At 40.1% G+C, this 21,578-nt stretch overlaps 1 protein-coding gene across 1 annotated transcript in view; it reads left to right on the forward strand.

The window, feature by feature from the left end:
- The window catches only part of PIEZO2 (piezo type mechanosensitive ion channel component 2), a 143,364-nt gene that overhangs the window by 102,666 nt on the left and 19,120 nt on the right, over positions 1-21,578 (forward strand). Inside the window, exons 29-35 of the mRNA XM_019473345.1 lie at positions 98-209; positions 1,949-2,014; positions 5,329-5,495; positions 10,565-10,740; positions 16,827-16,994; positions 19,274-19,666; positions 21,028-21,286. Coding sequence (XP_019328890.1) covers positions 98-209; positions 1,949-2,014; positions 5,329-5,495; positions 10,565-10,740; positions 16,827-16,994; positions 19,274-19,666; positions 21,028-21,286 — 1,341 coding nt within the window. The remainder of the gene's footprint in view (positions 1-97; positions 210-1,948; positions 2,015-5,328; positions 5,496-10,564; positions 10,741-16,826; positions 16,995-19,273; positions 19,667-21,027; positions 21,287-21,578) is intronic.

Below are 21,578 nucleotides of genomic sequence, written 5' to 3' on the forward strand. Positions count from 1 at the left end.
GCATTTACTCAAACTATATAGTCCTGCTTGTGGCTTATTCTATGGCTTACTCTCAAAACATGAAGAACCTTGAAATAAATGAGTTTGTTCCTTCCAGTTTGTTTATCAGGCCTGGATTACTGACCCTAAAACAGCACTACGACAGAGGCGCAAAGAGAAGAAGAGTTTCGGGAAAGAGGAGAAGCGAAGGCGAAAAGGATCTGGGGATGGTAGGTAGACTTCTGTATTTTAAAAAAATGTAGTGTTAACTAGACTGCCTGTTGTTCCTGGTAGTGAAAGGCAGCTGAGAAGTTTTAGAGGGCAAGTGCTCTCAGTTCTGGCTAGGAACTGGAAAAATGAGTTTGCCTTTGGCTGGCTGTCTCTCCCTGCCCCAGCCCATGACAAGGCCAGCCATAGCTATGTCCTTTCGTTCTACAGAATGCACATTGGGGGCGATAAAGGAGAAGAGGGGGTATATGTGTTTTCCATGGAGTTGCAAGACACGCGCCCAGAACTTTTGCCAAATAGGAAGACTCAACACATTGCAGAAAACGTCAGCTATATGAAAACATTTGTGGAAGTAGAGCACTTGCAAGAGAAAGCCATAACCCTGTAAACGGATAACTTTATAAAGCCAGTAACCTGGTAGTTAACAGCATTTCTCCAGAATATGGGAGTGTAAATGCCAAGTGTTTGGCCAGAATCAGGCAGAGCAAGGACATTACCCTTTCACTCCCTCACCTCATAAAAAGGTTTCTGTTACTCTCCAGGTTTTTCTAGGTTTGCTCAAAGTCTCTCATTTTGATGATAAATTCATTTGTATTCCCAGGGAAAGTTTTGCATGTGACAGACTTACGTTTTGTGTTGAAGAACTATTTCATGAGGAAGTTCCTGAAGAGCTGTAGTTCAAGTGGAGCTGTAAGAAAAATTCAGTGAAATAGCCACATATTATTTCTTTTTGCCACATTTCCTATATTGTTCCCTAAAGAAGCTTTGAGTTGATACATGGGGAAGAATATCAAGAAATGTTTTTCACTTTCCATGCTGTACTCACTGAGGAACCCAAATATCCATGAATGCCTAAATTCACAGTGAATTCAGCAGGTAGCAAAAGGAAAACATACAAATGGTAATACAGTTTTACTGGCACTGTAAAATCATTCATGCCTCTGAAAAAAATCAGTTTATAAGTGGTTCATACTCTTAATCTTTTGCTCCTTTTTTAGACAAGAAAAGAAAATAGAATTTCAGAAGCTTTTCTGGTCGGTATAGGTGGGGAAGAGGGGGGCCCATTCAGGCTGAATCAGCTGGACTTTTCCTCCATTTGGCATCTTCACCCGTCAAAAAGAGGGAGCTTTATAATTTGACTGCTGCCACTGAAGCTGTAGCTGCAGTTATTGGATATTAGATAGAAGGAGAGTCATTTGTCTGTCCTTCAGTTCTGCCTGCAACTCTACGTGGCTCTTCTGCTACAGGCCTAAATAAAGGCACGTGGTAGTTTCAAACCAACTCTGCTGCTTCATTTCAACCTGAAGGTCCCACTCAATTCATTCGGGTTTGCTGGGTCAGAGGCAGGAGAAGATCAGAGCACTGATCAGGTTGCCCTTTGCAGGAGCTGAAGAAGTGAGCTCGAGTGCGAGTCAGCGGAAGGTGAGGCTGCTGAGGGTGGAAGCGGTGTGACTGAGAAACTGCCTGGGTTTACACCAACAGATGATCTTGCTCAGCAGCCTATCTAGTAAGAAAATGCCACTGCAAATTACAACAGAGGGGTGGTCACCCATGAACACCGCTGACAGGGTTGTCCCCTCGCTTGAGGCCTTTAGAAATGGAAATGTGCTTTCTGTTACAGTGGTAGGTGAGGAGCCAGTCACTACTGCTTAGTAACTGCAGCATTTTCTAGCTTGAATGGCATTTACACCTGCACTTCTACAGGTGTAACACTCACTGTTTCGCTCATTGTTTTCAATAGGTGGTATCGATGCCGACTGTGAAGACAGTGAAGAGGAACCTGTCAAGAAGAAATCTGATGGACCAGGTATGAAGGCAGAAAGAGGGTTTCTCTGCTGTTACAACGTGATTGTGACTGGTGGCGTAAGCAGCATATCACAGAGACAGCGTTGCAGTGATCCCAGGCTTGCGTAAAAGCCACAAAACCCGCTCGAACCTGTGCGGGTTCCTAACTACTTTCAGCTTTTCAATTGCCAGATTCACAAGTCCTGAGCGTAGGAACTTCTACTCCTGGACTATTAGCTACTGCACTCATTCTCTACACACTTTAGTAAATACATCTACAGGCTCAGACTCGATCACTTGCTGTATATTTTACTTATACAACAACTTACACCTAAGCTTAGCTTCCAGTCCTGATTGCATACAGCCCTGTGTTAAAATCTCCATTGATTTTGAACGTCTGAAATGATATTATTAGCACAAAGACCTTGTGTTTTTTCAGTGTGTTTTAGCAAGGTGCTAAATGCTTTTGTCTGGTACTCACCCATTCAGCAAGGTGCAATAATCTCCTCTAAAAAAATGGGATTTTCCTGATCTTACCCGTTCTCATTCGTAATCAGATTTAAGCATGCTCTGCACAAAAGCAGAAATGCCAGCAGTTTGCAAGATCTTGCCCATATTGAAAGTTTTCCTACAAAGAAGTGTAATAGATCATAAATCTAAGCTTGGCTCTTTGTTTTTAACTGGGGTAAAAGAAGAAAACAGACTCTGAAGAAAACACACTCTCCTCTTAAGTAAGTCTTCATCATGGCTTACCTTGAGTGAGACTTCGTCTTCAAAAGCTATTTTTCTTCTCTATTTAAAATTGGTTCCCACAGTTCCAGTTAGAATTGTATCCCTGAGTGAGCCACAGGGTAGAAGATGTTACAAGGATGTGGGAGATGTGATTTCTTTCTCACAAGAGCAGTGGTCTCAAATAAACGAGTTTCATTGCTGTAGGAGTTTTTTGGTGGGGTTTGGGGGGCTTTTTTATTTGTTATTTACTGGCAATGCATACCTGTGTTAAAACACCGAGGTGAATCACTCAGACGCAACTCTAGGGAAATACTGTTGGTGCTACACAGGAGTTAGGGAAAGAGAAGGAGGTTTATGATTAATTTATATTGGAAATAGTCAATTTAAGCTGCTTTACATTTTCATTGAAATGCTTTGACCATTCCTAGGTAAAATTTGTTAAAGAAGATGCTTAGAAAAATTAGACGGTAATTGTTAATGAAGCATTAGTATCATTATTAACCTTAGATCAAATCCTGTCTCACACTCTCAGGCAGAGAGAAGCCTTCTCTGCATTTGACCCTTTAAGTTAGAATAACAGTCTCTGCAGAAAATAAATATTTGTTTCCCTTTTTGAAGATGTTTAGATGCAATCGATCCCCAAAAGATTATTTTTTAAAAGTTTTGGAGACCAGCAAAGCTGCCAGAACAGCTACAGCATCATTAAAAATGTATACTAAATCACCTCCATCCCAGAGAGAAAAATGACCTTTCAGATTAGACTGGAAGTGCTTGGCAAAGCACTGTGGTGAGACTATGGCATGCCAGTGGTGGTCAATAATAAAGATAATTTTAACCTGAGAGCTGCGATTCTCCTGAAGTCAGTAGCAGAAATTATATATTGGAGAGGAAAAGTGTGGGTTAAACAAGAACATTTATATGTTGTATATTTTTGTGTATGAGTGCTACGTTTTCTTTTAACCTATTCATAATATTATCTGGAATTCAAAGGAAATGAATGCTCCTTGAAGTAAAAACAGCCTTACATTTAATTTCCAATGGCAAGATTTCCTTAGCTTCAAGACCTGCACGTTGAAAGATGAGTGAATAAAATTTAAGTAGATAAATCATAAAATATCCCCAATTCTAAATGACATAGAAAAAGCCTCAAAAAAGGGCAAAATATTATTGAAATAATTATATGACCAAGTGAAGGGGGCTAAATGCTCTTACGTTCAGAGATACCAGACCAGTTCCATGGCATTGCTCGGGTAAATGGTACATACTGCCATTTCAGCATCCACTTTACAGGAATGTACCACTAATGGGTTTTTTTCCTTAGTTTCTCTCCATGCATATGTGCATACAACCCTGCCTGCACATCCAGAGAAACGTGCATGTTACTCCGTAGGAAATCTTTTGCTTTATTATCGCTTCACCTTTGCATTCTTTGTAAGGAGCGAATGTGCACTCCACAAAGTTTTGCATGCCATCTTGTGGTTCGGCTAAGAAGTGAGATTGTTAAATGCATCATGCTTTAGTGCATAGGTTGGCTCCTTAGTATCTACTTCGAACATTTTGCCCCTGCATGGCAGATTATTGGCAGTTTTCTATTATTTCTTAGGCCGGTTACTCTAAAACTGATCTTTATAGCTAGTGCTCTGGAATTTGCAACCTAGCAGGGTCAACTAGCTGTGGAACTGGCTAGTCGGAAAGAAATTTTTTAGCATTTATGTAACGCTATATAAGAACTGTAGTGTGGTGTGTATGTTTGAGAGTGGAAGAAAAATAAGCTGAAAGTGCTGCTTTTTGGGTGAGAAATGCAGTTGCTAATGCTAAAGGAACTACTGAAATGAGAAATTAACTTGAGCCAGCTGCATTGAGCAAAATAAAGCTACTATTGTTGGTATAAACCCATAAGCCTTACTCATGGGAGAGTGTACTGCTTTGGCAAAATGTTGCAAGAGTAATGTTTTATAAATTATTTATATGATTTGTGCTAGTTGGGCTAGTTGATCTGAGATCGCTGATGACACAGTGCAGCCTATTTGAAAAAAGAGAGGCTTTGGAAACAGTAAATGCAAAGAGGTGTGTTGGAAGACTGGGAGAGATTCAAAGACTGTTTAGGCAGGTTAGACTTTCAAACTCAGCTAAACAAGGTTCAAGCACAAAAGGCAAACTCTTTGCAAAGAGAAGCGCGCACAAGTAAATAGACAGGTAAGAGGCCCAGCTCAACATGCTGGCTGAGTGGCTTTTGAGATCACAGGAGCTGGGGATGTTGAATAGCTCTCAGGAGATGCCGAAATCTTTGGGTTTCATTTTGCAGACCTGCGCATACAGCGTCTCTCTAAAATCAGGGGCTGTTTATATGACTAGCAATTGCAGCACCAGGGAGTTACGCGGTGGAAAAGGGATTCCAGATGATAAGCCTCCGTACAGGCAGGAAAATGGCCCAGACAGCCAAAAGGCCTCCAGCCATCTTCAGAGATTCCTCACTGTGACAGGGTCTTGCAGCCTGGATTATTATTATTAGACAATAAAGGAAAAATGAATCTAACTCCAAGCAGAAATACAATGAAAGATATTTGCGTTCATTAACTCTCTGTTGCTTTTCCTCTCCCTCAGATAACATCATCAAGAGGATATTTAATATCTTGAAGTTCACTTGGGTCCTTTTCCTGGCAACACTAGACAGTTTTACAGCTTGGCTTAATTCCATCTCAAGAGAACACATCGATATCTCCACTGTGCTAAGAATCGAGCGCTGTATGCTGACCAGGGAGATTAAGAAGGTAACGCCTTTGGTCTTTTTTGTCTGCTAATGCCATTTCCAGCTCAGTGAAAAATGAAAGGTTGTCTTTTCAGATCACTGTGTTAAGGAGAAAAATTATAAAAATCTCACTTATACGTGCATTTTAAAAATAGGTCTGGACTCTTTTACTGCTTGCTGTTTTATAAATATATGAATAATAAATTACTTGATTTATTATCTGGACACAAAACAAATTATTGGAAAAATAATTCTTTGAGAGGTTGATATAAGGATTTGGCTGAAACTCTCCTGTGATCAGGTGTGGTTTTGAGGGGACAGGATAGATTCGAGAAGAGAGGAGAAGGCATGGCATTTTAAACAGCTCAAGACATACCTCAGTCTGCATATTTCAGTCTGTCTGTAGACCAACTTGCCTTGGAAATGACTGACAACATACAGGCATAATTTTCTTCAGTCACAGTGAAGCTATGTGGTCCTCCACAAACTAATTATATATTAGTAAAACCCATTATTATCAAAGATTAATGTTGATAGTGTAACTAGAAATGTGTTTGGATCTTCAAAATGCAAGTAGGTGATACCTTGAAGTTGGATAAAGCGCTCATTTTAAGCACAGGTATTTTTACATATGTCACTAGCTACCCAGCTATTTCTGGAAACTTGGCATAGAAGCCTCATTTTTAGTTCTTTCTAGTTTTTTGTTAAAAGCTGCAGACTGTCTCAGAGATGATTAGGTCAAAAAGGTCAACAACACATTAGTACTCTTGACTTTAAGAAAGCCCCGTACTGCCCGGCCGCTGTCAGCGTCTGCTGGCACAATAAGGAGGGTGCCCATGGCCCCAGGAGGTTCGAGAGGTGGGCTTTCCTGGTCAGAGGGAATCTGTACACAGTCTGGCCAGGAGGCACTGAACACGAAGAGAGGGCTGCTTCAGTGTTAGTGTTTAGTTACTGTTATTTTCCCCAAGATGTCCAATAGTAAGTGGATAATAATAATAACAACAAATAAATAAATTTAAAAAAAAAAAACAAAGCAGAGCAAAAGAAATGTGGCATAATCAGAGTAAATCTTTCTTTGGAATATGTCCCAGCTTGTGGCAATGGATGGTTTAGGGCACCCTAAACCAGAAATTGCATCTGGATCATTAGGTTTAATAGTACCAAGGATTCTGTATTCTTGGAGTTTGGCTAGTCCCTTTTTAATTTATTTTTAATGTTCGCTTCCAGAAGATCGCAGAGCAAAAGAAACGTGGCATAATCAGAGTAAATCTTTCTTTGGAATATGTCCCAGCTTGTGGCAATGGATGGTTTAGGGCACCCTAAACCAGAAATTGCATCTGGATCATTAGGTTTAATAGTACCAAGGATTCTGTATTCTTGGAGTTTGGCTAGTCCCTTTTTAATTTATTTTTAATGTTCGCTTCCAGAAGATCCTATCATACGGAGTTCTGTAGTGTCATTCCATGTGGTGTGTTTAAAAGTACTTCCTCTTGTTCATTTTAAACCTGCTTCCTGATCGTTTTGGGGTCTCCTGTAGATCAGAGATGTATTCCATTTTCCTCTACTATTCCTGATTGTATAAATCTTCATGGAGTCTTCTCCTCAGTCATTCTCTTCCGAGTTAAAAAGTCCCTTTCTTTTTAGCCTCTCTTCACATGGAATCCATCCAGTGCCTCTGATCATCTTTATTGTCCTTCCTCATGCTATTTCCAGTTTTAATATGACCTTATTAAGACTGGATGAGCAGAACTACACACTGTTTTCAAAGTGTGGGTGAACCACAGGTTTATACAGGAGTATAATGTGTTCTCTTCTGCTTTCCTAGTAAGATCTAACAGTCAGGCTCTTTTGATTTTTAGTGAATGCTGCCTATTTTCAGGGGCCTATGCACTCTGAGTCCAAGACCTTTAAGGCTAACATAAGCTGACATAAAGCCTGTCATTATGTTTATACAGTTTAGGTTACTTTTCCCATTGCATTTCTTGCCATTTTTTACCAAGTCACTCAGTTTTATAAAGTTCCTCAGTAGTACTTCAGTCAACTTACACTTGAATATCCCAGATTTTTTTTTTTCATCTGCAAACTTTGTCACATCGCTATTTTCCTGCTTACACAGATTGTTTCTGAATATGCTGGACAGTAAAACTTCTTGGGGGAACCAGTCAATGACCTTCTTCCTTTGTAAAGAAAAAAATTTGTCTGTGCCCTTTGTCTCCGGTCTTTTAATGGCGGATAAGTACAAGAGAAATAGTCCGCTTTATTTCATGACCACTTAATTTCTTACAGGGGTCACTCAGGATCACTCCTGAAGCCATGTTTAAGGACTGGTGTTACCTTCTCTTCCCCTGGCACTGTTTCATCTCTTGGCTCCTGCAGATCTGTTGGGTTAGCACCTTCCGCTCAGTGCTCAGTTTATTGTTTTGTTCTCAGACTCATCTTTTATAAAATAATTGGGATTCAAGTTGTTCCATTGGGAACATCGGTGACTTTTTCTGCAGCGAAGAAGGATGCAAAAAAATTCAGTATTTTCTTGTCCTGTTGCCGTAACTCCCTTACACCTCTTTATGCCTTGATCACCTGTTGATACCCTGGCTTTCTGGCAGCTGATTCTTATGATATTCTTGAAAATGGTTTTGTTACCAGATTTTTTTTATTTAAGGAAGTTATTCCTCAGCATCTCTTTTGGTCTAACTCGCTGAAGTTGTACATTTAACTCTAGAAAGTTCATTCTTGTTTGTTTTTCCTCATGACTTTCACTTCTTGAAAGATGTCTTCTTTCATCTTCCTCCTGGTCTTTTCCATTCTGGTGACTTCTGTGTGTGTGTGCTTGCAGGCTCTTTCATGACACCTACCTATTCTACATGAGTACAATTGAAAATTAATTTGAGTTATTGTACATTATTATTCTGATGGCACCTTCTCTAACCTTCCTTAATATTTAACAGGCACTAGTGCACTTCTGGTTTGATGATCAAAAATTGAGCCTTCATACTTTACTTCTTCAATATTAATTGGTTCAAGTCCACCCACAGGGACTCTGTGATAATCCTGGCACAGTGAATTTACTTAATTTGTTAGAATTTATGCTTTTTGACCCACACCACTTCTTTCTCAAGCTATCTTCCATTCCATCCTTCCTATAAAATTTGTACTGTGATAGTACAGCATTGTAGTGATACTCCTTTTTGCCCCAGGTCTCGGAAGTCTCTGCTGTTTCAGTATCCTCACTGAAAATCACATGATTCTTTCTCACCACCCCTGAGTTTTTAGAGTTTTAACATTTATGCAGAAGCCAGGCTAACTGCCTTTTTATGGCCATTACTTATTTGGGACCTTATTTTGATCGTTCTTTGCTACTTCTCACCTCAACTTTATTGAGTTTTTCCTATCCTTTGTTCCAGATAGATTGATTTATTTATTTCAATTTCATGTTGCCAGCAGCCTGATACTATTTTGATTACAATAGAGCCCATATGTCGTTGTATAGGCTGGTATATCCTGTTTCAATCCTAAATCTTCTGGTACTAGGGACCCTTCAGAGAATTCCCCCCCAGTCAATAGCTTTAAACTTCAGGTTTTTTTCTAGGATCTTTCTCTCCTCTTCTGTGAAATATTGGTACCCATGAACATCAGAATCATCAATTCCTCCACAGCATCCCCAAGTCTCTGTAGCAGTCCCATGCCTGTCATTGCTGCCCAAGAAAGGAGGTTCTTGCTGCAACCATCATGGTGACATGTTTCTTTGTCTGATGTGGAGTCGGGGACAGTTAACCTGATGTATGAAGTTCCTTTGGTCTCTCTTCCAGCTACAGAAGAACCTGAAATTGAGTCCTCCATCAGTTGTGGGGCACTTCTGCTGTCACAGCTCTTGTCCTTTATCCGAGGCCTGCAGTCAAGCTAGAATCATAGAATCATAGAATCATTAAGGTTGGAAAAGACCTCTAAGATCATCGAGTCCAACCGTCGAATGTAGCATGTGCATTAATTTCAGAGGCAGGCTGTCATAACGGTACAAACATTTATTATTGCAGAAGCAACACAGCTTGTATACAAACAAACCTAATTAAAAACCTGAGTTTCAGATTTTGTTCTTAAGATTTTTTTTTTTTTTTGACAAAACTTCAGATTTTAAAATTTTTAGATTTGGGACAGTGTAGAGGTCCAGAGTTGAAATACTAGTAACTAATAATATTAGTAAAGGGAATACAGGCAGTATTTTAGAGTACTTTTATTATTTTAGCTGGAAAAAGTCCTTGCATAAGGCTTCATTATAAGTCAGAAAAATGACTGTTCAAGAGTAGCAATCATCTTCTCTCTCAGTGTATCTTCTGAAGTCAATGCAACTGCTGGTGGAATGAGTTGGAAGTGTTTCTGCCTAAGAACAGGCTATAAAATTCCCAGTTTTATTCTTATGACATGCCTTTAGAATTCTGATTGCAATATCATAGCCAGAAAGACTTGATTCTGTGCCCAGATCTGGGCTGACAGTTAATAAAACCATCCTTTCATGAACTCGCTTGATCTTGAAGTCACAAAGAAAGTAAAGATCTTCAGTGTATTTTTCGTGATTTTCCAACTGTATCCATACTTCATGAATAAATTCTTATTTTGGGACACTAATGAAAATCTAGATCAGTTTGTACCTGACCTGTTTCCTTTTTTTTCCTGTTTAAAAAAACTGCTACTGACCACTAATAAGATGTATGATTGTTCTTAGAGTCAGTGAAGCTATCTAAAAGAGATATCTCAAAAGTTGCTGGAGTACAGGTTGAGTCATGGTCCCAGCCCACACCTCATTTTCATGCTGAATGATCTGCAGTCCACCCAGCAGAATTTTGTTGGCTATACATAGCCTGAAACCGCTTGTATTGCTCCAGTTTTGCTTGAAAACCCAACACTTCATGCCCTGGTAATTTAAGTCAGAATCTGACTTGCACTCTGAAAAGGAACTACTAGTGGGAGGTTATTATTTACTAGGAAGCTGTTTGCACAGTCCTTAATCTGTTCCTTGCCAAATGACAGAAGAAACCAGTTCCTCGAAGAATACACCTCCACCCTGCCACATACCTCTACCTCTACTGTCTTCCACAGGGAAACGTTCCAACACGGGAGAGCATCCATATGTATTACCAGAACCACATGATGAAACTTTCTAAGGAGTCAGGACTGGACTCAATTGATAAAAATCCTGGTCAAGCTTCTGGTTTGCAAGCATCTGAAAGAATGGATAGTTTAGATTCAGCAGCTTCTCGTGACAGTATCTCCAGGTATTGATTTAATTTTATTTTGTGAAAGATAGAGGGATCATGCAGCAGACATAATTTTAGATAATGTCTAAGTATTGATGAACTTTCTAATCAATGTTGAATCCTCTTTTTGTTTTACCCATGCCATTTTAAAAGTGAAAACTCTGCTATATGTTACTATTCCTTTATAGTGGTGGACTCAGTTGTTGGCCTAACTCCTTTTCCACTGCATGACTACCCCACTGCTTTCTGTTTCCCCTAGAATTAGGAGTCATTGACAGGGCCTCTGATCTTGTAAAAAGTAATGGGAAATGAGAGCCTGCTGAGGATGCTTGTGAGATACTGTTTTAGGAATTCAGGCGTGGAGTTTGGGGAACGGTCATTCATTGTGAATATTTTGTCTTTGTAAAATAAATTGTTGTCTGTTGCCCACAAATCAAAAAAGGCTTTGCATTGAGAGAGATTTTGGATTTGAGAGAACAAAATTCCCCTCTCGTACACACAGGGCAAAGATCATCTGAAGAGCCTGATTTCCTAACTGCTATGGATACAGTCCAGCAGAGCTACACAGTTTGTGGATCAAATACCCACACTAGTTCAGGAAAACCACCTTCCTCATTCTTTTCTGAAGACGGATGCCGTCAAGTCCCTTGCCAAAACTACTGCATGCTCCTGCTGCTCCATGCACACACAGGCACACACATTCACTTCCTTCTCTTACAGAGGCAGCGTGTTCCCACCGTGTCCCTGGTGTTCTTGACTTTTCAGAGACTGCAGAAATTGTCCAATATGAGGGGGAGAAGGGAGGGCTTTGGAAATCCAGCTGTTTCATAATCTGTTGCATTCTGCTGTCTCCTGTTCTTCTCTGAAGTGTGGCAGTATCATATTGTGCTTGATGTTCCCAGCAAACTCGGTAGCTTCTGTGTACGATAAATTATGCTTAGCTTTTACTAATGACATATGGGTAGATGTTAGAAGACTGAAAATAACCAGGGCTTGTCTTCCTTTCTGATGTTACTGAAAAGCAAGTGTAAGAGAGTGCCCGTGAGTACTATGCTTCAACAAAATATTGACAAATTGCTCCCCAGGGTGAGTACTGGCCTTTGAGAGGTTCACTCCAGTAAAAACACCAAATCTGAGCAAATCTTTCTCGGTGGCTAGCTACCCAACTAAGCAACACCTTTGTGTTTTGTCTCAAAATTTTACAGGAGTCAGATGACGTGAGAAAAATGTAAAGCCAAATTCTATTACCAGCTCACTTGGAGCCACTTGGATATCTGCAGGGCAGAATTTAACTCCACAAAGTTCAGTCTCACCTAAAGAAAGAATAGTAATATCAGTCCTGCTTTTATTAAATAGTTTTTGGTCACACTGTGTACTATAGATAGAAGAAGTTATCATTATTATACAACCATGTTAGCAAGAACTTTAACTAGAAGCAAAGGGAAGCCAATTCCAAAATGAATTATAAAAAAGAAAGACAAATCTTGTAATTTTCATGTGTAAATTCTGCCTCTTTGATGAGATGGTATCCAGTGTTGAGCTCCACTTATGTCTTTTTTTTTCAGAATAACCACCCATTTGTCACCCTGCTTTGAGCATACTTACACATTTAAAATCTCTTTTCAAACTCAGAGAATTCAGTGATTCTGTGGAGCTGCTTTGCAACAGAAAAAGTTAAATCTTTCACATGTGTTACTGTCATCTCCGTTTCCCCAGAAGATGTCACAGGACCTATCGACAAAGGAATAGCAAAGGCAGTATTATGACTGATTTCTCTAATCTCAAATTCTCTTTCTGGTAATGAACAATCAAATATTCTTGCACTGACAGTATTTACAAATTGTGCACATCTGCTATAATAATAATGACCTGTAATTAGAGGAAACAAAAATGAGTCTGTTGATTGAATGATAATGCCATCTGTTTATTCGGGCACCCTTGCATGTCTCTTCCTGGGATCACAAAAGTGCTTATGAGCTTTTTTAGAAATGTGAAATGTTTTAAACGTCATGTGAATTTACTGAGTGATTTTTTTGAATTGCCCAAACAAGAGAAGGGGGCATTTTACATTTCAACATAATGATTTCCAGTAAATGTAAAAGGAACTAATTAAATCTAAAGCATCCCTGTGATCATGGATCTAGGATTGCAATGGAAAACTTCTGGGAAGGGCCAGAGGGTTTCTAACCAGCATCCTGGTTATCCTCCTTTGGTTGCCCTACACAAAATTCTGTAGCAGACATTAGGTACATGAGTAAGACGGGCATGTCTGGAAATACACAAGGCTGCAGAAGCACAGCAGCTATTCCATTATAATAATAAATATTCCTCAGTACTCAGGACAGGAATTACTGTAGGTATCCGGTCAGTGCTCTAAGCACTGGATTTCCAGAGAGAACATCCCTCCTTATCAGTTGCAGGAACTGTAAATTTCTTGTGAAGTTCAGGGCTGACCCTTGTAAGTCTTATCCAGGGATGTTGTTCTTACCCTAGATAAAGCTCTAAAAGGAGTTTTGCAGAGTATCCTTTGTGGGATTTTCCCTTTTAGTAGGGCTGTCATTTATTATCAGTCGTTTTTCTGTAGAGCAGCTAGAGGTGCAATGAGGTATTCATAATGTAATTGTTTGGTTTCTCTTTATGTATACATACTCTCGTAAATCGTAAAGGCAAAGTGCAAAGTTCATATGGGCCAGGAGGAGAAGAGACTGATGTTGATCCTTAACAAGCTCTTTGAGGAGCATCACCAGAAGGGATCGGGAGCTGCCATGGTAGAGCATTTGCTGCTGTTTGTTTCCATTTGAGTGATGAACTGCTTATTAGGTTAAACAACTTGTGAATTTCAGTAACATGGTTGGCAATTTACTAAAACCAGTTGGCTGCCTTTGTGGGGCTTTGCCTACGATTATGAAACAGCAGCTAGACGCAGGTCCAAAGTCAGATTTCAGGATATCCAAGGTTTTGTATCCAGTTCCATTTGTATTAATTTTTGTCCATCACAAATAACGTATTCAATTCCCAACTCTACCTGTGTGTAGGCTTTTATAGGAGCTGCAGGTGGGAGCCCCTGACCCTCCTCTAAGAGTGAACGTACAAGTGCGGTCAGGGTGTTTACGGATACCACTTGTCATCTGTGCTTCCCTCACGAGGTGAGAGAATAGGGCTTGAGGCAGGGAATACTGGAGAAGTAATGATTGCCTTGGGAGGCGGGAGAAAGGATGAAAGGAGAGTCCCAGTTTGGGGCTGGATCTGGGTCTGATTTAGGAGCGTGAATGACAGGAAATGTTTGGGATCTTTATTTGCAGGCGTGGGGAGTGTAGTAGTTCATAAAGATAATGCTAGTCAGTAACTAGCCCATGGACAGAAAAAAACCAGAAAAATTTGCAAGTCACCCCTTAAACTAATAAACTGTCTGGGAAGGATAAATTTGTTTAGCAAAAAGGAAGTCATAAAGTAAGAAATTTCCTGCTCACCGAGGAGAAAAACATCTCTGCTATATATATATCCCCATTTGAAATAGATACCCGATCAACTTTATATAAAATGCTTGAACTCGGGGCTTTTAATGAACGTTCAATTTAAAATACCTAGTCCTTGAATGATTTCAAGAAGCTAATGCTTTTCAAGGTCTCCAAGGACAGAAATTTGAAAAGTCACTCAGGAAGATATGCTTGGATTAAATTTATGTGGTAGTCAATGGCTGAGTCAACATCAGCTTTGCCAAGCGTAAGACTCTCCACTTATTGGTGTTCTGATTTCCTCCATGTTCGGAAGCATGTTCCTAAAGTACATAAAGAATATACAGACTGTGCTACAGGTGTCATCTCTTACACATCTCCTGACATTCAAGGATACAGAGCAGCTGCTCAGTCAATAATTCTTCTGATGATTCATCCTTCATCTAAAACAGCTTTAAACCAGATTATTGCGGGGACTCCGCCTGGGCAAATGTTTTTATCTATTGGGATTGATAGATGTTTTTCCTTTGATTTTTCTGGGACCCAGGTCAGAACTTACGTGTTTTGGAGGGCAGCTGGCATATCTTTCTTCCATTGAAAAGATATGAACGGGCATGCGCTACTTTGATTTCAACAGCTGCTCTGCTTAAGGCCCTTGGAAGGTTTTCTTTGAACTATGTCTGCATTTAAAATACTTCAACACCTTAGTAAAAGGTGTTGCTCTTACAAAGAATAAACTCAGCCCTTGAGATGTAAAATAACATGTGGATAACATTGTAGCACACAGACAGAAAGGAAAGCTGCAAAAGTAGATTGTCTACTTGCTGCCGTCTCCCTATATTTTAGCCCCAAAACCTCACTGATAGTACAACAACCTGGCTATGCTCCAGAGGTGTATGTGCAAAGGGAAGCCTCCTCCCTCATGACCCCCTGGTGTAGGAACACGGAGCTCCAAACGATTTCCATGCTGCTGAATCAGGCCTCTAGGGTGGCTCTCCTGTTCCTATAGGAAGCAGCATTTGCTGCTTCATCAAAACCCTGCGCCGTGCAGACAGCCCTCCAGGTTTTGTCTGGAGGATGCTTGTGTGCCTTTGCACACACACAGAAATAATGAAGTGGCTTGTAAAGGGTCTTGGCTAAATGAACTGGCAGGACAGAGGTGCCCCTGCCATTAATACTGTTTTTAAGGAAAGTATTTCATAATACCTTTGGTATCTTGGTGATACTTTTCTTCTATTCAAAGACCAAAGTATGCTTTTAGTCTCAGCCCATTTTGTCAAAAAAGACCATCAGTGAGTGTAGGACTCAGAATAACTGCTTCTTCACTCCACGTATTTTGCTGTTTTCCTCCCCATTTTCCTTAAGGCAACAGTTGCAAACTGTCATGTCATGCCAGCAGATTTTTTTCCTCACTTCAAGCTAGCAAGACCAAAGTAACACGGAAAATGCCATTGTACTTCCCTTCTGACCTCTTTCCCAATCCTCTGTGCCCCTGGACAAACATAATGCTTGCCAAGGAAGCAAATCCCCTGCTGCCGCTGCTCAGGTGTAACACAGATGGACTCAAAAGAAGAAAAGTAGAGTGTAGATCCTGCGTTTTGGGGTCCTTTCTTCTCTCATTCTATCCGAGAGACTCAGGCAGATCACTGCATGTGTTAAAACACCAGGTCCCTCAACTTATTTCATAGACATCTGTGTTTTTCAAAGATTTTTACAGGAGAAATAATTCTTTTACCTACCATATGTCATTAATGTATTCGCTTCTTTCCTGTTGCTATGTTATATGCTTGTATTTAATTATGTACTTTCTTTCTCATAACTCATCCAGTTCTTCTTTTCTCCAGTAACACATAAATGCTCAATGTATGGTGTATGTCTCTGGTGTCCTGTTGTATTTGATAAGTGAAAGGAGATAAGGGTTTATTATATCTGTTCTTTCTTTCAAGATGTGCATGTTGCCAATTTTGAAATAGTTTTTAAGCTGTGATTGAAATAAATGAAATCTTCTGGAAAGAATCATCACGGCTTACTACTAAATATCAAAATAAAAGCCATCCCATGCAGAGCAGGTTATATTTGGCATGCATCTACTGGCTAAGTAACATATCCGATTTGGCTCTTTGGTTCGGAAAGAGGATTAGCCAATGTCTGACAGCTATTTTTCTATTTGTGGAATATGAGCTTATTCAGTTTTAAGGGCTCTTGTAGGAAATTGGCTTGTACCTGTGTAAAAAGGTTCAGCACAGTATATCATTAATAAAATAGAATTTGTACAGAGGAGGTCACTTCCCAAAACATTTTTGTGGCATTTGGAAATTTCATGGGGAAACAAAGAAAATAAAACCTCCTCACATATGTAAGTTGGTGTCCCTGGAAAGCATGTAGAGCATTGTGTTGGTTTCATAGCTCTTTGAACAGTGAATAGATGGTTGTTAGCCTTCTATAGCCCCTATATGAATATGACCATGAGCAATCTGTGTGTAGAAGTGTGTTTACATGGTGACTCTGAACAAATCCTTATCTTCTCTCTGAACCTTTTTTCTCTGTGTCAGTGTTTTGCTGCATGGCGAGCATATTTGTTTACTGAACCATGTGTATAGTAATATCATTTGTATTTAACTCTGTCTTTATAACTGTTTGCGCTGCTAGCTGCTACACTGAAGCAACCATGCTGTTCTCAAGGCAGTCAACCCTTGATGATTTAGATGGACCAGACACTGTTCCTAAAACAAGTGAGCGCGCTCGACCTAGGCTTCGTAAAATGCAGAGCATGGATATGTCCTCCTCCTCAGCTGACAGTGGCAGTATAGTGTCAAGGTGCTTAACTCATGCATGCTTTGTTCACTCATTTACCCATACCATTATACTTACTGCAGTGTACGTAAGTTTGCGTTTGCAGATATGTGGTGTACAGAGTGGTTTGCATGGTTAATGGAAGCTTTACTCCCTTCTGTGTTGTGGCACGATTCTGAGGTTCAAAGTCAGGGTCATAATCTAGGACTCATTTGCTGTTTCACTTCTTATTCTGTTTTTTTTTTGTTGTTGCTTTGTTTTTCATCCTTAATTCATATATTTTTAAAAGTTGTCCCATTACATTACACTGGCTGTCTAAAACCAGGCTAAAGTCTGTATTTATTCAGCTAAAAAAGAGTCTGATTTTCAGAGTTACTGAGCTGATGGTTGTTCTTATTAAAATTGGAAGCTGGAAGTGAAGTTTCTCAGCTAATCAGTTATCCTAAATATGGACTTAGATGTCTAGTTTTAGAAACTAAGATAGGCAAACACTGGCCCTGCTCTTTCAATTTTTAGTTTTCCCCATATAGGAAAGATTGCTAAATATGTTTTGATTACTTTACCATTGATTTACAGTCTGTGAGGTGTTGGAATTAAGAAAGGAAAAATAGCTATGAAAAGATAGTGAATAATATTAATATCCAGTGCAAGAGAGAACTGTTCAGAGCCATTCACCCACTTTTTAGCAGGTAAAAAACAAGGGTTTGTATGCCGTTGGGAAACAGTGTTTCAGCTAGTATTATAAATACTATAAATATGAAATTGTATGGCATATTAGATCATTCTTTTTCAGCATTCTTTTTAAAGTGTTTTACAGATTTTTGGTGTTGATCAGTTTTGAAATGATGGGATTTTATGGTTTTGTGCATTTTAACCAGGATGAGGGCTACCGTGAATCATCAAAACACACATCCTAATAATAGTGTTACGCGTTTTAATTAAAAGTGTGCTAGAATTAAAGTGATCTAACGTAGCCACAATAAGTTTGGAAGCAGTGTAAAAGAGAAAGAGATGGAACTTAATTTTTAATTTTGGCAGGAGGTGGTAGTGCCAGCTGGCTTTGCCAGTGCCAGTTTTCTTTAAAAGGTTATACTTTAGGCAAAAACATGGCCCCATTCAGTGATCTAATAGCCACAATAAGTTTGGAAGCAGTGTAAAAGAGAAAGAGATGGAACTTAATTTTTAATTTTGGCAGGAGATGGTAGTGCCAGCTGGCTTTGCCAGTGCCAGTTTTCTTTAAAAGGTTATACTTTAGGCAAAAACATGGCCCCATTCATATCATAGAAGCTGTGTGAAATCTGTTTTTGTCTCTGTTGAGATACAAGAACATGCAGCCAACAAAACACACTGAGTTGATGCCTATTGTCTAACCTATGGAGAAGGACTGGAATGGAGACTAAAAAGAGAAAGAGTGATGTTCGAGGGGAGAGGTGAAAAAATACTTGTGAGGGATGAAAAGGATGAAAGCAAAGCCAAGAAAATATTTTTAAAATTACGGTGTCCAGATTCCCATCTGGAGTCATCAAGCTGCATGAATTTACATCAGCTGAGACTGTTGCAGAGCACAGAGCATTAAGAGAGAAAGTGATTATGGACAAGCAGAGCTGAGAATAAACAAGGTGAACAAGCAGAGAACTGAACAGAGAACAGTTGAAAAAGAAAATAGTTGCATACAGAAGAAAAGCAGGCAGGTAAGGTAAAACTGAAGACTGTATTGAAGAACATAGGGCAATCTAAAGGTAAGCAAGATTCCCTGTTACTGGAACAGTTTCGTAATCTGGATTGTATTTCTCCATGTTAGCAATGTACTTGTTCTTTTATTTGGAATCAGAGTTGATGTGCGTGTTCAGCTCATGTTCCAGTTGTATACAGCACCTGTACGGTGGTTGTTAAAAGCGCCATGTTTAGAAGGAACCTCATGGCTGCCTATCATTCACCATGGAGCATGCTTTAAGTAGATGTAATAGCAAGTCCTGATTCTGGTCAGAAAGTGTTTGAACTACTTTCAGAAAGTTGGTGTAGTTTCTCTTGATGATGATGTTAATATGACCTTTGCTGGTGTGAAAAGATAGTGAACCACTGTGAGTTCACTGGGACATCGTTCAGGGGGCAGATGGACCCAGATGGTCCATCTGTGTAAGAGGAGATCATGATAATATATTTTCTACCAGATTATATGAACTTTGAAGGCCTGGGAATGCAATGGGGTTGCTGAGCTGTCTGCATAAAGGTACAATTAACAAACTTCGCTTGGTGGTGAGCCTTGTAAGCCTCAACTCTCTCTCTTCGTCCATCCCCAACAGTGAACCTACACAGGTCACCATGCTCTATTCTCGTCAGGGGACGACAGAAACCATTGAGGAGGTCGAAGGGGAGCATGAAGAGGAAGGAGGTCATTCTGCATCAAGGCCGGAGGAAGAGGAGGTGGAAGATTATAGCCTGGGTTCAGAAGGAGCTGTGTATACTCCTGATACCGATGTGCCATTGTACTCCACTGTGGATAGCAATGCAGAAGCTCCACCTTCCTATAGCAAAGCTGTCAGCTTAGAACACCTTCCCTTTGGCTCCCCAGATGACTCAGCTGGTAAGAGCCTCATGATGGTGAGCCCAGACGACAGTCGGACGGACAAACTAAATGATACGATTCTCCCTCCATTGACACACGAGCTAACGGCTAGTGAGCTGCTTCTGAACAAGTAAGGACCTTTGTCGGGGAAAAATTGTTGGTCCCAGTCTGTGAAGTTTTGTCATTACTTTGTTTTTTTTGCCTCAGAACTAGACTACAGTTTCTGATACAGACCTTGCGCTACGTTTGATTTAAGGGAAGAAGCTCATTTCCTGTGCAGTTATTCTAATTACAGATTTCTAAAATTATTCAAATTCATGTTGGAAAGAATCTCTGCTTTCTCCCCAGATACCATAGCTAATTGTTCCAATTAGCATCGGATTTCTGTGCTGCAATTGTCATGGGGTCAAGGGCTTTTCTAAATATTCCTTGTGGAGAGGGCTTCTCTTCTCCAGGCAGCTGTGATTTCAAATAAGTTTCCTCCAGGGCTATCTGGGAAAACGTTTCTGTTTTAATTATTTTGGATTACTATAAGGGAAACGGACCTTTGGCAGAGTTTTTGTTTAAGCCAGTAGGAGCTGAGGGCTATGTAGAGAGAACACCTTGCTAAGTACTTTCATAAGGGGTAGGATGCTCCCCTCTTTGCCCCTCAGACGCTGTGCTCAGTAGCACAAACAGCATTGAGGTGGGGATGGTACCGCTGCTGCTCTTTCTCTGCTTCCCGGCCTGACTCAGCTAGGGGAGAGCTTCCCGGAATGCATGGACAAAATCTTAAATCATAGAAATGCCTTTCAGCCTGACTACATCTGGAGAGAGAGAGGCTGTGTAGATCTGACTTTGTAGATGCAGTGTCTTTTTTTCCCGTTTTCCATAGTCCTTTTTGCTTTTCAGTGAGATCTCTTCTCGGGCCAGGGCACTCTTTATGAAAAGCAAAGAGAATTGTGAACGTATGTGAAAGTCATATAATGATTTCTTGCTGCCTTTTGTATTTATTTGAGTTAGGTAAAGGGGAGAAGATTGGACACATCTAATGCTCAAGGGCATTTATTATGTTCTGATCTTATGTCACAGGACTATTCATAACGTATGTCTCCTGATGGCCCTCTGGAGTTTCTCCAAATTCCCATCTGTGTTGATAAATCAGCTATGAATCCAGACAGGGCCACACCAGCATGGTGTGATTTACATGAGATATGTTGGTTGGGCAACTGTAGGAAAGCGGTGCTTGTAGAAGTTCTTGGGCCAGACCAACTCTCTGGGTAAATTAAAAAACAGCAGAACAGTGCTTCTAGTTATTTTGCCTGAAATTCTTTTTTTCTGAGCTTAGAATAAGGCTATTTGATTATAATACCAAATCCTATCTGGTTTTTTTTTCCATTGAACTCAGCAGCAGAATTTTATACTTTTTCAAAAGGAAAAATAGTAGCAATTTAAAAAGCATCTCTTGTGAAATTAATTTTCATTTCATTTACGGTGCTCTGCTCCTCACAGGATGTTTCATGATGACGAGCTGGAGGAGTCAGAGAAGTTCTATGTGGGTCAGCCTCGAGTCTTGCTTCTTATTTATGCCCTGTACAATACGCTGGTGGCCCGGTCAGAAATGGTGTGCTATTTTGTGATCATCCTTAACCACATGGTCTCTGCCTCCATGATAACCCTGGTGCTTCCCATCCTTATATTCCTTTGGGCCATGCTGTCTGTTCCTCGGCCAAGCAAACGTTTCTGGATGACAGCCATTGTCTACACTGAGGTATGCTGCTGTTTTTGCAACCCCACGTCTAACACAGAAAAGTTAAGTTGTAAGCTTTGCATGGTCTCTTTTCTGGTTTTGACCTCTAGGATCAGGGGCCTTTGGCCCTTCATATTAATATAAATATTTGCTGAAGTCCTCAGCAATTTCTGTGGTATGAAAAGGTCTTGTATGTGTTTTTCTTCATTGCAATGAGCAATATCCTTCCTGGCCTGTAAAGCAGTTATCACAAGAACAGACCATTTGCAAACAGCTACTATATAATTGGTAATCAAGAGACAGTATACACTGC

The sequence above is a fragment of the Aptenodytes forsteri genome, unplaced genomic scaffold (genome assembly GCF_000699145.1).
Source record: "Aptenodytes forsteri isolate BGI_AS27 unplaced genomic scaffold, ASM69914v1 Scaffold229, whole genome shotgun sequence".
Classification (NCBI taxonomy): Eukaryota; Metazoa; Chordata; class Aves; order Sphenisciformes; family Spheniscidae; genus Aptenodytes; species Aptenodytes forsteri.